The sequence below is a fragment of the Cygnus atratus genome, chromosome 9, assembly GCF_013377495.2.
Source record: "Cygnus atratus isolate AKBS03 ecotype Queensland, Australia chromosome 9, CAtr_DNAZoo_HiC_assembly, whole genome shotgun sequence".
Classification (NCBI taxonomy): domain Eukaryota; kingdom Metazoa; phylum Chordata; class Aves; order Anseriformes; family Anatidae; genus Cygnus; species Cygnus atratus.
In genome coordinates, this window is record NC_066370.1 from 1959463 (window position 1) to 1976993 (window position 17531).

The 17531-nt window shown below is 38.8% G+C and overlaps 1 protein-coding gene across 2 annotated transcripts in view; it reads left to right on the forward strand.

Annotated features, from left to right (window-relative positions):
- The window catches only part of SLC9A9 (solute carrier family 9 member A9), a 216164-nt gene extending 204455 nt beyond the window's left edge, over positions 1-11709 (forward strand). Inside the window, exons 15-16 of one of the 2 annotated variants that reach the window (XM_035544998.2) lie at positions 10686-10791; positions 11326-11709. In XM_035544998.2, the coding sequence (XP_035400891.1) occupies positions 10686-10791; positions 11326-11517 (298 nt within the window). In that variant the 3' untranslated portion in view covers positions 11518-11709. The remainder of the gene's footprint in view (positions 1-10685; positions 10792-11325) is intronic. The other variant, XM_035545004.2, reaches the window with a different exon arrangement.
- Positions 11710-17531: the final 5822 nt, after the last annotated feature.

Here is a 17531-nt window from a genome sequence, read left to right on the forward strand (position 1 = left end):
AACTGGCTTAACCTCTCTGAAACTGGTGCCTAATACCTGCAACAACTCTATTAACACATCAGTTATCCATTAAAAAGGATTACAAAAGCATTTAGCATCCTTTAGCCAAATACAGCAATGACAACATTACAAGGATGCAGATTTCCTCCTACTGTGGCAGGAGCATGTACCATCATGCTGATGTTCCAGCACCAGATGGAAAAAATAAACTCCTCCAAGTACTCCGTGTAGGGTGTAGAGCAAAAAGGGGACAACTTCTTTGCCTTGCAAGAGGCCTAAGGTCTGGTACCCTCTATTTTCTTGGTTTGCACAGCAATAAGTGTTACAGTATCCAGAGCACACATCCCTTTATCACAGGGTCCGTGATTTCTTCAAACAATGATTGCTACAAGTTGAATACCTGCTATAAAACTATAGGTCAGGTTTGCCTGAAAGTGAGTGCCTTTTCATTTAACTACATCTCCACGTTCCTTTAAAAATGTGGAAAAATAGTAGAAAGGCTTATAAATTCTCATTGCAGTTTCTTATCTGGAATATCACATCTTTGCAAAACTATGTTTTGCTTCATTCAAGCAAAAGTCATCCAGTTTTCCCAACTTTGTCCAGATACCTTTGCAACCAGACCACAAAAAGTCACTTGTCACACTAAAAATCCATCTTGATTTTTCCCCTTGCATCTCAAAGTCCCCCCATCACAGCACACTGTTCCCAGTGACCGTCCTGTTCTGTACCTTTCACAGCCTCCCAGGAAGCTCTTTTCTGCAAAGACAGATATTAAGAGTTTGGTCATCCCCACTCCAGACTAGTCTGCTAATCTAATAGGAGCTGTGAGATCACCTATTCCAACCAGAAATATAGTGACAGTTTTTCTATTTGTTTTTATATTTCAATCAACTTTCTTGCCGATCAAAAGGCAGTACGAGTTCTTGTAATATGGATCCCCTGTACTGTTATTGTAATCTGCCACTATTCCTAAACAAAATATTTCCTTTTACCTATTTAGAATTTTAAGCTGTAAAATTAGGATAAATACCTCAAATTTGTTTTGCTCCAAGCAGTATAAACATTGTTATTATCCTATTGTCCTTTGTTCAGTACACATCTTTCTGCTGCTAGGATCTCTACCATAACTCATTACCCTCAATTGTTCTTTGTTGCAATATTCCCATACCTCTTCAGGAATGTTATGTCATGAGCGTTCTCTAGCTGGTCTTTCTCTATTTTAAAATATATTTTCAAAAGCAAAGATCTGACTTGCCAGAAGGCTGCTTTATTTGGGTTATAGTGAAGCCTATTCCCATGCAGTGTCTTTCCTTCCTCAAACACTGACTCCTCCACTTCTTAATGTGCTTTTTTTTTTTTTTAAACAAACCCATTAGAGACTTCCAACTTCATCCAGCTAGCTAACTGCACACACAACATGGGTTACACATTGGAAAGAGCTACAAAAGAATCTGCAGGCATAATCTTCATACCAATCTGCTCATAGGACTAGAGATTCTCAGAGGATATTAAACTAAACAAGCTTCCTATTAACAAGGCTTTACAGAGGCTATCCTGCTCTCAGCAGCTCAGTGAGATTAAAAGACTTTTTTTTTTTTTTGGCACTCCCAGCATCTCTCTTAGTCATTACCTAACTGTCCATAAGCACAATATGTTACACTATAAAGCAGAGCACTATTCCAAGAAAAGTCTTAAAACATGCCCTGATCTTGTTACATGGGCTTTGAATCTGCTTCATTATCTGGAACAAGTTTTGTTTCCCACAAGTGTATAAATGAGCAATATCATCATTTTGTGAATGCACCATACGTAATTCTCTGCTGTCAGCTTCGCCATGGGCTTCACTCAGCACGTCACCTTGATGCTCTGCTTTTATATTTAGTAGGGATACACACATCTCTATCACAGGGCTTTTTATAGATTCATATTGGGCCAAGAGAATAGCTCTCCGGTCTATTGTTCACTACTGTACCAACACAGCCTTCTAAGAACTGCCAGAATTCTCATTTTCTTTGGAGTGACCATTTTCTTCCCTCCCAGGATGTTACCCATCTCCTTATTTACTCTTCTTTACTCCACAAGCTTCTGATAGGGAAAAAGATCCTGTTTGTTTACACACCCCATATTTTTCTTTCTAAAAACTGCAATGAATCAACACTTCTATTTCTGTTTCTGCTAACACGTAGATGTACATGTTTTTGTACATGTACATGTTTTGCTAACATGTAGAAAAACACAATCAAGTATCAGAATATGATGCACTGTTCCCGTAAGACTTTCTCCACATTTATAGCTCATTGTTCAAAACTGTTCAAGAAAAGTGTTTTTTTAAATGATTTTCTCATACGGGGGTTCATATTTCCATCTCAAGTTGCACCTTTGTAACTGGGATCATTCTCGGATTCTTGGCAAAGCAGAAGCCGGAGATTTATCAAAAACTGTCTCCACAGGCCTGTGAACCATTTTAACTGCAATTGTACAGCTATATCTATAGTGATGAAATACCTAACTTCCTGAAAAAATGCCAAATAATTTTTTTCCTATTCGAGCACAAGTTTGGTGCACTCACTTCAGCTCTCAATCCACGTCACCAGAAGCCTTTAGCAAGCATATTACTCTAGCTGCTGTTTGCAAAGTTCTGGCTGCCATTGTACAGCTTTGTTTTCATTGCAGTATTTTAGTTTGAGCTGAATGACACCAGTCACGTTTGGAAAGTATCGTTCACAGGACTCTCCTGCTAGCCGTTCCCACCTCCACCAGCCTCCCAGCTCCCCAGCTCTCCTCTCCCAGGGCAGAGGCACCGCAGTCAGCGCTATCCCCAGTAGCGGTCTTAGTAGATGTGGGTTCATTGTACCCGATATAACTTCTTGGTGAGAGGTTTTTAAAAGCTTTATAGCTTCCACTGTATTCGGATCAGATCTTTTCTCAAAGATGTGATTGAAGTAACTCACTTGATTAAACTTCACTGTTTAATCTGGGGATTTACTGTCCCTGCATCTTGCAATTGATTAGATCGGTGGGACCACCAGTATTAGATGGCTGTTAGCAGGATCTGTGAACGCTGCCAGTCCTCATTCTTTACACATCTATTTTCTGGATTACTTCTTGAGCAGATGGTGATGACAAAGATGCCCACATGAAACAGTCTTCCACAGAGTGCAGAAATCCCTGCTTACTTGCTTGCTCTTCTGCAGCCATTTCCTCTGCCAATATCAGGCCTGCAGCACCTTATTACAATGGACATACTTTATGTGAAGAGCTTGAAAGCGATCTCATCTGAGGCAGCTGGCATCAGTCTTTTTAAGGCCTTAAGGGTCTATGCATCGCTAGGTCACACCACTGTTCATCTTGTCTAAAGATACAGTTTAGCTTACTCAAGCCAATGACACCTCCAACTTTGTAACCACACTGAAAGTGTACCACTATCAGAAGCTCCTTTTTTGCACGGTGAATTACTGCACACAGCACACATTCTGTTACCAAGCTATGGGTATGCAAGTTTTTAAAGCGTCCTGAGATTTTCCATGCCTTCAAATAGGCCAGGATTTATTTATTTAATATTTTGAGGTGAAATATTTTTCTGTGAATACCATTGTCATTTAGGTTTTCCCAAGCTTAATGATTTTAAAGTCTTGATTTCTGCTTCTGGCTTTGACATTAAATTTATTTCAGAAATCTGTATTTCACCTTTGTTCTTCTAATACGCATACACTGCTTTTAATACATTATTTCCTAATTAAAAACAAAAGAGATGCCTTTCAAACCCTCTTAGTTTCTCTGGTATGGAGGATGTTGTGTTTGGTTTCATGTATTTTGCCTCAGGATTTTTAATTTCCTAAATCCTGAAGTGAGATTCATTTCATCAAACTTTAGACACCTAATTATTAGCCTTTAAGTCTAATCTATTAGTTCAGATTTTTATAGTCAAAAAAGGGAAAGAAACTCATCCTAGTTGCAATTCTTTCCAATTAACTTAGGCGCTGCAGGATAAGACTGCCTTGGGATTTGCCCATTTCACTTTATTGATGAAAATGTAAGATGGATAGATTAGTTTTCTTTCAAATATCCTGCTATTAGGTGTCTGATGATGGGGGACATGGAACCTACCAATGATGCCAGTCTTGAATCACTTTTTTTTTTTTTGTGAAAAGTCACACTGATGTTATTAATACCTTTTTTTTATCCTGCACTGTAGCCAGGAAGATACCCTTTTATCTTACTGTTCCTAACTTTTTTCTTGGAGACATTTACCATTGTATGCAGCTCTGAGAACACAAAGCAAGTTGCTTTCATACATTTGCCTTAATAATGAATATTTCCTTTGCATACCCCTATGCAATATCCTGCTGAAAGCTACCCTCTGTAACTTCACTGTATACTTTTCCACAATGAATTATGTGATTGATGTCACTAGCACAGCACAGACTTAACTCTTTGTCGGGTATGTAGCTGACTCCCATGCAGACCCATTGGGGAGGGCTGTTTTTTTTTTTTTAATTTGGTTGTATTTTGATCAGAAGGGTTATTGCTAGATAGATGGTTATGTCCTTGTTTTTATTATGCAACTGACGTGAGGGAGGTTTTTTGTTCTTCTCTTTAGTTACCTCAGTCTGCATCCTCTTTCTATAGTTAATTTGCCTGACATTAGTGCCTGTTCACATATTCCTGTTGAGTCTTATATGAGTAACATTCTGTCCTTCCACATGCCCTCTCCTGTTTCCAGGAGTAGCTGCATTACCCACATATCAATTATATAAGCAAGCCTCCATTTATGTCTCGGATTTTCCTTGCATGGAGGTGTTAAATTTGGAATATAATAGGCTTCAAATATATAATAGGCTTCAAATATCTTGAGTAAGATGCCTGAATTTTCCTCTCCTCTTCAGTGAGCTCAACACAAGAAACCCATGGTGTGCAAGTATCCCAGACATTTTACTCAGTGCATACTAGAGAACAAGCTACTTCCCAGTCTGCAGCTGCTTATCTATAGAAAGACCCAGCTAAGATCAATTCAGCTAACTGCTTCCACTTTGCACATATCTCTACAGTGATTCCAAAGTTGAAAGCTTCAAACTTTTAGCCATATTCTGCATCAAAGCCAGAGTTCATTCTTTGGGTCTGACACTACATCTGGCTCTGGAACTTTACGGTCAGACAGTTTTCTGTGAGGATGCATTAAACTAGTTTTTACTACCCTTGATTTTCACCCACTCTCACTGCTCTCAGACATGACAGAGAGAATGGATCTAGAAATCATTCAAATATACCCAATAATTTAAGCTTCGCAGGACTACGGTACAATTCCATTTATCCTGAGTTGTTTAGTATTTCAAATTAAAACAGTAGTGGGATTTAGAGAGAGGATTTAAAGAAAAAAAAAAGTCAAAGAACCAGAGCACTATTCACCAATATCAAAGATAAATTCCAATATCACTTATGCTGGATTTAGTCACTTCTCAGCTTTCTCCACAATGCAGATCAGGTTATCTTCAGATGTTAAATCACTGTAGATCTCATGCTCTTTTCAAAAAGATACTTGTTATTCTAATGATTAAATCCTATGTAATCACGCCCTGCCTTTTTCAACTGTTGTACACTGATAGCTCTCCATCCTCAGAAGAAAATCCCCTGGTATGTGAGCAAAGACCATTCTCCCTTACACAAGCTCCCCCTTAATCTGCTGGGCATGCATTTAAGACTTAGAGATGTCTCTGTGCCTCACCAGCTCAGTCACACGCACAAGCTGTTGTATGAAGATTACCAAATAATCTCGGTCAGCTGTTAACAGCAGTTAGCCATGTACAAAATTTTTGCAGGTAATCTAAAGTTCAGTGGTTTGCCTGCTGCTACTCAAGCATGACCAAAACGGAAGTGTTTGCTCGTTAGGCTATGACACAGCTAGTATCAAAATCACTCTTGAAAACTGCAGCTCTCCAAGGACCAAGATATCATTTGTCCTTACTGTGAAAAACATGGAATGAACAGAAATTATATATTTTCTGAGTTATCTTTCTTATATACATTTCTTCATAAATATAAAAATGAGAAATAACAAAAACTCATGACATAACTAATTTACAAACTCCAATTTAAGTAGAAGTATTCACAAAATAAAAGCCACGATCCTCAAGAATCTTTAAAAGAGTTGCACAAAGGAAAGATTCTGGGTGTGGCAACATCTGCCTCTAGAGACATATGTGCACAGCAGAAAAGTAACACTAGGCAATGGAATATTTAAGGACATAGTTTTAACAAGCATGTACTTGTGATACAGCTTACCTGCTATAGGAAAGTAATCTCTGGAAAAATCACTAGATGTAATTTTGACTAGTATCACAAGAATTCCTGTACTTTGGGGCTTTCTAATACCAAATATTGTAGTATGAAAGTATTTGCCTTTGGGGAGGACGGAATTACCTTGAATTACAGACCACCATTATGCAATGAAATAAAAGGTAAAAAAAAAAAAAAAAAAACCAACACCTTCTGAGCCTAATGCAGTGTTTTATAGAGCTAAAGCTGAGCTGCCACATGTATTTAAGAACTGTGGCCACCTCTCCTGCCCATGGGATTTTGCTTTTTTCTTCTTCAAACTATATATAAATTAGTTTTCTCTCAAAAGCTCCAGTCAAGCATGCAGAAAGTGAGGGCACAGTAGTTACTATTACATATTTAACAAAACCATCACAGGTAGAAGAGAACTCTGACCCTCAAGCAAAAGAAAAATGTAAGTCCTAGAGCCAGAACAGACGCGTTTCCACCATAATATTTTTCCCTCTTTGAATATGCTAATGCCATTAAGTCAAAAAGATAGCCATTTACCAAGTCTCAAAAATTTGACAGAATGCATGAATTTAACAAAAGTGTAGTCATTTGAAACTTACTAACCAAAAGAAATTGAGATTCTATTTTTCCCCGTTCTGACATGAATCAAAAGCTTTGAAAACTCCAAATTTTCTGCATAATGGAAATCCTAAATGCATGGTTACTGATATTAGCATTTGCCATCAGGATTACCTGATCTCTCTCATTTGAAGGTTTTGTTTAAAAAATTACAGGTAATCTGAGCCATTTAATATATGGGAGGAAAAATTCTGTAATAAGCATTTGTTTCAGGCAGACAGAGGGAATAAAAATCAAGCAATTCCAAATTTTCCCCCTTAAAAATCCTGAAGAGGTTATTTTGAAGTGATCTATACTTAGCAGAAAAAACCCAAATCCTATCCTGGTGATTTGAAAGTCCAGCATAAACAAGATCCCATTGTGAAACTTTCGTTAAAAAGTTTGCTATTCATACCCTCAAGCTTATTCAATCTTGAGAGCAAAACTCTGAAGATCTTGTTTTTGAGTACGCTGCATCCTCCAACAGCCCATTTGACTTGTTCAGCCTCACCAGCCCTAGCAAACCACCCATCTGCATTCAGGCTACATTGGCCAGACGTGTTATCTACCTCTAGATGAGACCCTTCATGAGGAAGTCTCATGATTTAAAGTGAGAAAGACAGAAGCTGAACCAGGGAGGAGTAAACACTGATTTAGATGCTGAGTCTGATAGCAGTACAAAAGAGATGAACTATGCCTGGTCAGCAGGGACTGCAGAATGGAACTGCCAAAGCAGTTGCCAGGATGTTCAAATGGCAATAAGGGGACCCAGGGTAAAGATCTGTGGATACATGAATGGAGAGCAGAAGCCTGGAGATATGGGGATTCAATAGGAAATTTAGCATTCTATTTCAAAAGTGAAGGCATGCTAACACACCAGCACTGTATACAAATTTATATGCCATAAATACACATACACAAACATCTCGAACTCAGTTTCCCAGCTTACAAGATACCACCGCTCCAATAATAACATTCTTTAACACAGTATATTTACTGTATGGTATCTGAGACATGCAGGTAGCCTGTTATGCCCATAGAGGACTGAAATGCAAGTCAGAGTGGGTTGACTGATATATCTTCCTGCTATCTTTTCCCCATCCCTGAATTAGGAAGGCATAGATTTGGTTAGGCAGTTATATCTGAGTTCTGCTAAGTTCTACACTTAGTTTCTTCCAATTTGTAAAGCTGCCTTAGTGCAAAATTCATCTTTTTCTATTACTGTATTTAAATTAGTTCTCCCTGGAGATGTAATCAGACCAGCTGGAATGTGATAAGATTTTTTTGCCAGCCTTAAAATGCTGTAGACCCATGTCTGATATATTTTTGAAATGCCAGCATTACACTAGGATTAGAATTCCCCTTTCATGCTGCACTGAACAACGTGATTATGTCTGCAATACTATAAAGCAACTGTGTCAACAATAAAGAAGAAACATTTATGGCACAGGTCATTAAAACAATGAAAAATAGACCCATGCAAGTGAAGTTCTTAGTGGGCTGAATAATTACTAGTTAACTAAGGAACAAAGCAGTAAATTTATTACAGGTTTAGAAGCATTACAATAAAGTGAAGTCAGTTTTCTTGCACTTGAACTGCATCAGAAGAGACTATAAAGCAAAAACATTGACAACTCACAACAAATGCAGAAAAGGAAGGGAACTTAGAGGATGCATTGAAGCCCAAAATAAAGTCTTCACTCAATTTAAAAGCCATCAAAGTACATGCATAGCAACTAAATAGTTAAACACATCAGACACTAGAAGTTCATCCAAAAAGGTGTGGTGGCTCAAAAAATTGGGGCGGGGATGGGGGGTGTAGAATAGAAATCCCTCCACTGAAGACTTATGTGCCAACCAAGTAGTCTGCCCATTTCAGCATGATGGTGCTGGGCTACATGGAAGCATGCGTGCCATCCGTACATAACATAGGAGGTAAAGAGAACACACATTTCACTGAGGGCTATAAAGCTTATAATAAAGTTATAAGACTGTTTATACATGAGAACCAAGAGATTGGATTAAGGAGGTAGTGTAGAGGAATATTCATTCTCAGTTACTTATTCTAGAAGGAATAATAGAAAACAGAATAATCAAGTTTAACTTCCATTACAAACCTCTGTTTTTCATGCTGGGTCCGACAAGTCAGATCAAACAATTCAAGTTTGTAATAAGAAAGCCAGTATTAAGAAAGATTAAAAACATAGAATTAGGCTCCTACTTCCATTTTTGCCTTTTCTAAGCACTTCAGAAAACTCAAATTGATAGCTTCTATACATTGCTTTTTAATAATAGTTCTCAACTACTTGGCACTTTGAAGGTTTTTTCCCTGGAGGTTTCCAATAAGATTGGATCAGGAAAGATTTCATTTAGTTTTGCTCCTACAGAAGCAGAACCTAAACTTTCCCTATGTAATTTGATCATGAGATTCCCACCTTGGTCAATTCCACTGGATCAGTTTAATCAGATTTTAATATAGTCTTAAAATCTTTTTTGAAGTGGACTCATTCATTTTTTCACATGAGCTCAGCATACGATCTTGGATGAAGGAATTGCATGGTCTTCTAACAGATACCATTTAATTTTAAAAAATTCCACAGAAAAAAAAAAAAACAGACTACAGAACTTGTGTGGCAGTAGCACAGAGCTGAGCAGATTATCTAGCCTTTCAATCTGTAACTGAGAGCATAAAGGATGTTTTACATGACAGTTTCTTCAGCAGACAGTTTGTACAGAGCGTGTGGAGCAGTGATGTCAGACGGTTATGAAAGAAAAGGTGGTACTGGCAGGGCTAGGTTGAAGACATACTGCTACTTACTCAGTATTTCTGCAGTGTTGCTACAGAGCTCAAGTCACCACTCAGATTTACATTTGTTACTCTCCTCTTTAAGGAGGGGGAGAGAGAGCTGGGGCAGGGGGGAGAATAAAGAGGGTCAACAATCAATAAAGCAGGTTTTCCCTGGCAGCACAAATAGCTGACAGACCTGCTTCCCAGAGAACACCAAAAATTACTTTGCGAGTAGCAGAGGACACAAGTCAACTTGCAGGACTCTTGGGAGAGCTATTATTGACAGATACAAGGATGATATAATTGCTTAAGATGAGCAGGTTTTTCTTTTATCTCAATAAAGCCCATTTGGATGAAAAGATAGGAAAGACAGGCGTGAGACAATAGCATAAAGCCTGTTCTTAACTCATTTACATAATTTTATGTAAAGGATCATTGATGTATGAAGTGCAAAATGTGTTGAATGCTGAGAACAGGGTATTACAAAGAATTTACGTATACTCCCAGATATAAAGACACATTACATTTGAAATTTTTTATTTGAAATATTCTTCGCTGATTGAAGAAATGCACTGATCTTACAAAAGGTTGAGTATACGTTTAAGAAAATGTTTACTACTATTCTTACATAACAAGCTGATACAGTTGCATCTTAAAGTGTTTCCTGTTATAATTGCATAAGAGATCACTCTTACAGCAACCAGCAGATGAGAACAGCAAACAGCATAATCTACTGCGTATTTCTTCTCTTTCAATTCCTTCTCCACTTCTGTATCCTGTGACATACCCTTCAGCCATTCTGGTACCTTTCGGGACAGGCTTTGATCACCAGGTCATCCTAACTAATGAAAGGTGAACCAGCACAGTTAACGGGTTAGCAAAGAAGTGTTTGCTTTGTTTCCATTCCATTAGAGAATTACTTTAAGCTTTGAAATGAAGTTTCCTTGTGTAATACAGAAGGATCTTAATATCAATAACCAATATGGGAGATATTCTTTAACGAACTTCACAGATACCTAAAACCTATTTTAACCCATGCTGGTCCACCTCTCACAACGACATTACCCGAATGGTGTAATCCTGTTGCCAGACTTCTGACCAGCCCCAGTGCATACGGAGTAAGTACCTAGCTTAGTTAACGGTATTTTAGGAGTAACCCAAAACCCACTGTACTCAATGAAACACCTTGGTAAAGTCCCTTTTCCAAAGCCTATTATTTTCAATGATAATTATTATATGGATTTCTTCAGGATTGTAGAGGAGGGGTCTCAGAAGGTGCAGTGCTACATTTTCAAGAACAGCCACACATTTTGTGAGCTTCAAATATGGGAAATATTTTAAATAATTCAGTCAGATGCTGAAAGTATTGGCTGTCCCATTCCACTGGCATCAGTAATATCTAAGTACTGAAGTTATTTTAGGCCTGGATGGTAAACTATGTTCCCCAGTACTGCCTGAGAGCTGACCATGGTAAGCAACTATTTGCTTTAATCAACATCAAAATGAGATTAACATGGTAAATTAGTAGCTAAAAAAAAAAGGCAAAAAAGTCGAAGTGAAATTGCTTCAGACCTGTTTTTCATTTAAGCTTTATTAAAAATCCTTCTCTATATAGTTTCTTCCACTGATGTTTTTCCTTGTCTGAAACACAGGATCAACTGAAGAACGAGGACACCGGTTATATCATAAATAATGATGAATTGAGTGAAAACTACGAATCCTCTGCTCATGCACCAGTGCCAACACAGGACAGAGCAGGCTGCACCCAGGCTACAGGCAAGGAAGATATTTGTGAAGGAGACCTTGGATTAGGAACATACAAACTCCAGCTTGAACACACATAATGTCAAAGTCAGCTAAATTCACTGGCATGAACAGTAATTTTAAATTGAAAAAAAAAAAAAAAAGTAAACCAAAGAAAGAAAAGATACTACATGAGCAAGAGACTAGAAAGTGTACTAAGCACAAAAACCTTATATCTTACCAAGTAAATTCCTGTTCCTCTACATAAAGTTTACCATCATTTATATAACTACAACAATATGCAGTTTTGTTTTGTTTTTTAAACCATAGCAGTTTTTTTAAACCATAGTGTCATCAAAAACGTAGGCACTGCCAGCCCACTGTAAACCCATTACAGTCACATGTTTTCTCACATTGCATTTGACTGTATCAGGCCACTCACACGTGTACGTTGGCCTTTGAATGCAGCTTTAACCAGCCAGGATGGAAAGAAATACCTTCCTAACATACTCATGCTCTCAGCACTTTTTATACAGCTGCTCCTGAACAGATCCACAACACAATGGAAAGGATTTTAGAAATAAAAGCAAGCATTTAACAGCATTTCCTGCATTCAAAGCATTAAGGTACATCCTAAAAAAGAACATCTGTTTCTCAACACTCAGAGTTAAAGCACCCAATTTGGGTTCTCTTGTTGCCTAGCAAATCTACAGCCCCAGCGCTCCCTAGACTGTCTTTAAAAGGACAAAAGCATCTCCTAAATGATCCAGAAAAGCCTGCACGCAGAAATGAACTGCTTGAGGCAGCTAGTAGGAGATGGCTAAGAAGTAGAACTGTCTCAAGACCCAGAGAACGGTGAGATTTAAGCTGCTTATTACAAACTCCAGGGAGGCTCCCATCAAGATGCAACCTTTTGATTCATTTAAGAACTAGCACAGATTTTTTGCATGAAGCATGATCAGAAGTGCTGCTTTACCCAGCACTCCCCACATCAAGATTTTCTATAACCCAAAGTGTAGGAAACAACATTACCTCTGCCTAGAAGGGATTTGAGGCTGCATCCTTCACCCAAATATAAAGATTCCAGCCACCAAGCCAGTAAGTTATGCTGAAATAATAGACACTACCACTGTGGAGAATGTCCCACTTGGTACGGAAAAGAAAAAAATACTTGGAGGGAAAAAAGATGAACGAGATGCATACATGTGAGCACACAAGCATGACAGGGATATCACTAGTTCAGTAAACATGAACTCTAGTAACTATTGAATTTATACAGGAAAGGAAGAAGATTTTTCTGAAGAGTACATGATATAAAAATACTTAATGTGCATTGCAGAACCTCAGTCTTTTGGTAAATCAAGCTCCTTCATGCTCACAGTGTAGCCTTTTCCTGACAACCAGTCCAGGAGCTGCTTTCTAAATACACCTTGTAGCATAGTTTGTATAGGGTCACACCATGATGCCACAAAATGAATATTTGTAGCAGGAGGCATTCAAGTTGATAAAATCAGCAGCTGTCTCCCCACACACATACACTGCTGCACTGAATGGGCATGATCACTGTTTATACAGCAATTATTCCAGAAGGCATTTGTCGTTACAGCTTCACAGCACAAAACTTACAAGCTGTAAACAGCGTTGTTGTTTGTAAAATAATTTTAAGTGTATACTTTCAGAAATCATCTGTTTCATTTTGTATTGCCTTAAGGAAAAAGTTGTCTCCAATCAAATATCTCTGGAAAAAATATATCTTAAGACTGGCAACAAGGATAAACCTCTTTCTGTACTTATTCTGGGCACACACTTTCACATTGGTAGTGAAGTCAGTGGTAGTTAGATGTAAAAACAAGAGGAGAATTTCGGTATGAAAGTATTGATTGTTTGCATAAGTGCAGGAACTGACTAAACAAGTGGTCAATCACATACACAACGAGCTGCCACATACTATTATCATACATTAGGGCAGATCAGCATTTGTACCAGCGAGGTACTGCAAACACAGAGGTAGGACCACACTATTGTTCTCACGCGTACCTTTCCTAACCTCCACAGTTTCAACTAACAGTGCATGATAACATTCCCAATCAACTTTTTCTAGTAGGGTCATTCTCAAATGCACTGTCGATAAGCAAGGAACTTTTAAACCATAAGAATAAAAAATCAAGCCATCTCCATGAATGGTCATAAGGCTGAATACATCTTGATTTCACCACAGATGGAAGCTGAAATACAAGCTTCAATATAATCAAGCTTTAGTCATTCTTAACCAGTAATTAATTAGCCTGGAAAAGTGTGGCTCTAGAACAACTGCTTTAAGCATAAGTTTGAACACTGGATCTCTATATGCCATTATGAAAGATCAGAAGTTTAAACTGGCATTTTTTTTTCCCCCCAAACACTAAACAAGGAACTTCAAAGGAACTTAGTCCCCATGTGGTTAAAAAAAAAAAAAAATCAGACATGAAAAGTTCTGAGAAAAAGTAATGGATTTCCAACTCCCTGCCTTGTTTAGCTTTGTGTTGTGGAAAAAAGATGTGTAGCAGGTCATGAGAAGGAGAAAGGGCGAGAAAGTAAGGTTTTATTGCCTAGTACTGCACATCCTGCAGCATATTGTGGGAAGTGGTAAAGACAACTGGAAGCAGGAGAGCAGGTAGAGACACGCCGCAGTGAGATAAACATGTGGCAACACCATGAGAAATTATCATGGACGGGTACTAGCACAGTCCTGATTTCAGTAGCCAGGATATCCTGTTGCAATCTTCAGAAGTACTGAGTACTTGCCACCAGGCTTCCCAAATTCCTTGGGAAGCATGGACCCCATTCCTTAGCTTACAGTGCAAATCAATAAGCTGTTACTATATTAAGAAGATGCAAAGCTGTTTTTCACAACTGCTACATGAACTGCAAATGACAAACTCTTCCCAAAAAGAGTTCTGCTCTTAGATTCTGCTCTGCAACCCATCCCACAGTATACTCTATGGGGTTTTTGACGATTTGTCATCTCTGTGTCCAAATCTCTCACGCTTGTGAGAAATGTGATAAATAGAGAGCTCTGGGGTCTGAAGTTCTGTTTATTCAAAAAAGAGTCGGTAGTGAAAACTCCCCTCACTGTTGTGTCTGTATGCCTAAACTTCACTTGGTAAAGTCATCTCTTGTAACAGGAGAGTTCTTTCTTCACATGTCAGATTTTTATGCTAAGCCTGTCAAGAAGCTCAATCAGTGGTCCCAGCAAGATTGGGCTTTATCCTCCGGGACTATGCTCAGCAACAAAAGTACCATTGGCTTTTAGGAAATGTAATTTGAGCTGCAAGCAAACCTGAAACTTGTATTAAATGGCAATAAAAGTCCTGATGATCCATTACACTATTCGGCCTTGCCATTGCCTAATTTTAAGTTATTCTTTTCGTGACATGCAGTTTAAGAGAGTAAAAACAACATTAGAACATATATTTGTATTCAAGTAAAAATTACTGGCAACAAGTAATTCTGCACAACCATTTAAACAGAGCAATGGATGTTGAAAGGCCTTTAAAGTTAATATACAGTTCATATGCTAGAGATTTAAACTACTCAATATCTCACTGCATTTGACTGAACCCGCAAGTTACACATGATAAATGTGAAGCTATTCTTCCTATCCAAGTTAATCTAATAGAACACCGCTTGGAAAAGAGAGATGTAAAATATTATCAAAACAGTGACTATGTTTGAAGGCCAACATGCTAGTAGAGACAGAAATCTGCAATACTGCTAAACCTTTCAGTTTTCAGAAGTAATAAGTGAAGTTTTATATTGAGCTGCAGAGAGTGTTTGGCAAACACTCTCTGGTTTGCTTGGTTGGAAGCAGCAGAATGAATCCAGGATATAAATAGGAGATAGGAGAGCCAGCCCCAAAGACACTGGTCTAAAAATATCAGGTCACAATGATAACTTTCACAGAGAAGTGAAACATTTGGTAACCTCCTTATCGCTCTCTACAGTTACCTTAAAGGAAGCTGTAGTGAGGTGGGGGTTGGTCTGTTCTCCCACGTGCCTGGTGACAGGACGAGGGGGAATGGGCGAAAGTTGCGACAGGGGAGTTTTAGGTTGGATGTTAGGAAGTACTTCTTTACCGAAAGGGTTATTAAGCATTGGAACGGGCTGCCCAGGGAGGTGGTGGAGTCGCCATCCCTGGAGGTCTTTAAAAGACGTTTAGATGTACAGCTTAGTGATATGGTTTAGTGGAGTACTTAGTGTTAGGTCGGAGGTTGGACTCGATGATCTTGAGGTCTCTTCCAACCTAGAAATCTGTGTCTGTGTCTGTGTCTCGCTGAAAGCAAGGCTAGAAACAAACATCTACACTGCTGTGTTAAAAAGATCCCATTTTTCCTCAGTAACCACATTAGGGCTAACTCCAGACCAACTAACCCTGTACATAACTTAAGCTGCTAAACTAATTGCATTGAAGCCAAGAGCAATTCACACCCCTTTCGCTGAGCAACCTAAGCGCCGTGCTGGGCTTTGAATGATCTGTACAATAGGTCTGTCTGCCCTTGTGAAAGCTGGTCTGTATTTTGCTATCAGCCATCAAGTAATGCAGACCTGTAAGGTCCCAATTGTTAGGTGTATTGGGGTACAACACAAAAGCGAGATACTTAAGTCACTTTAGATGCACATGAGCACTACGCGTTTTCAAAATTATTTTTTTCATGAGTACGGTGAATCCTCAGGACACAAATATTTATTATGCACTTAAGAAAAGGAAAAACCTGAATACCCACTTTAAAGATTGGAAGCTACTTCTAAAGGCAAAGTTACTTTCCCCTACTTCCTTCCAGTGAAATGCAAAATAGCCCTTTTCAACATCTTACAGCAAACCACTTTAGAGCATTGTAAAGAACTTAACACAAGCAAGCTCATCCTTGACAGTATAATCCCAACAGACATGAGTTCTCTTAGTGAACCGTGAAAGGCTTGTCAACATTTTTATTTTATAAACAGTCTTCCAGAGCTTAAACTCTCCAGTCAATCCAAATTTCCCAGGCAAGCAGTAAGTTATTGCATCGGTCCCAATACCAGTTAATTTTCAGCTCATGAAATGCCTTCCTTTAGCTCAATGACTAGCTTTCCTAGTAGGTATTACCGCTCAGCAGAATTGGACAAACATTTGGACACATTTTTCCTTCAATATTGGGGGGGTTAAAGGTTTAAGTGTCATAATTGCATACTTCCAGTTTCCCCACTGTTAACTGGCATGTTGCCTTCTTCTCACAGCAGCCCACCACTCTGGGCACACCACAGGAGGCAGGGAGCACTGCACAAGCTCTGCTGCACAATGGGGGCCATAGGAATGACTCTGCTCCAAAATAACCCTTTTTCTACCACTGTCAGAGCACGGGCAACATCTTCCCACTTAATTCAGTGTCACTGGTCTCTATTACTCCCCTACAAATATCAGATCTGAGGTACAAAAGAACAAATATTGTTTCAGGCCTCAGAGGATTCTCAAATCTGAGCAAACCAAATGAACATAACCCAGTGAAAACCCAGCAGGGCCTGAAACCTTGGTGCCAGAAGCAGCAGTGAGGAATGCCCAGGGGTGGTTTCCAGCCACGGCACTACATCCTTCTTTACTACCTAGCTGTCTGCTTCTGTGTGCTGCATCTGGACATAAATAACATACTGCTGCCTCACTCAGTAAGGATTTGAAACTAGAGAGCACTACACCTAACAACCTAAATATTGAAAGAAATAACCTTATGCCGTGATATTAGGCATTACACAGGCCTAGGACAAGTTACAGGCAAGTGAGCTGAAGTAGGGTAATATCCCATAAGTAAAATGGGATTTCTGACTCCACAGGTACGGTACCATCTAAATGTAACCCAGTGCTTTTGCATACATGCCTGACTGGAAATGAAAATATAAGAAAGGGAAATGAATAAATGAATGAGGAAGGAAAGGGAGACAGAACTCAGTGCTAAAGAAGACACTTGAATTGAAAAAGATCACCAAGATATTATGTGGCAAATGCAGACTAAAAACTCCAGCGAAGTATTTGCCAATAAAGAAATGAAGAATTAGCCTGAAGAATGCTGCTAAAACTTTTGCTAGAGTTCCATCCCTGGCTCTA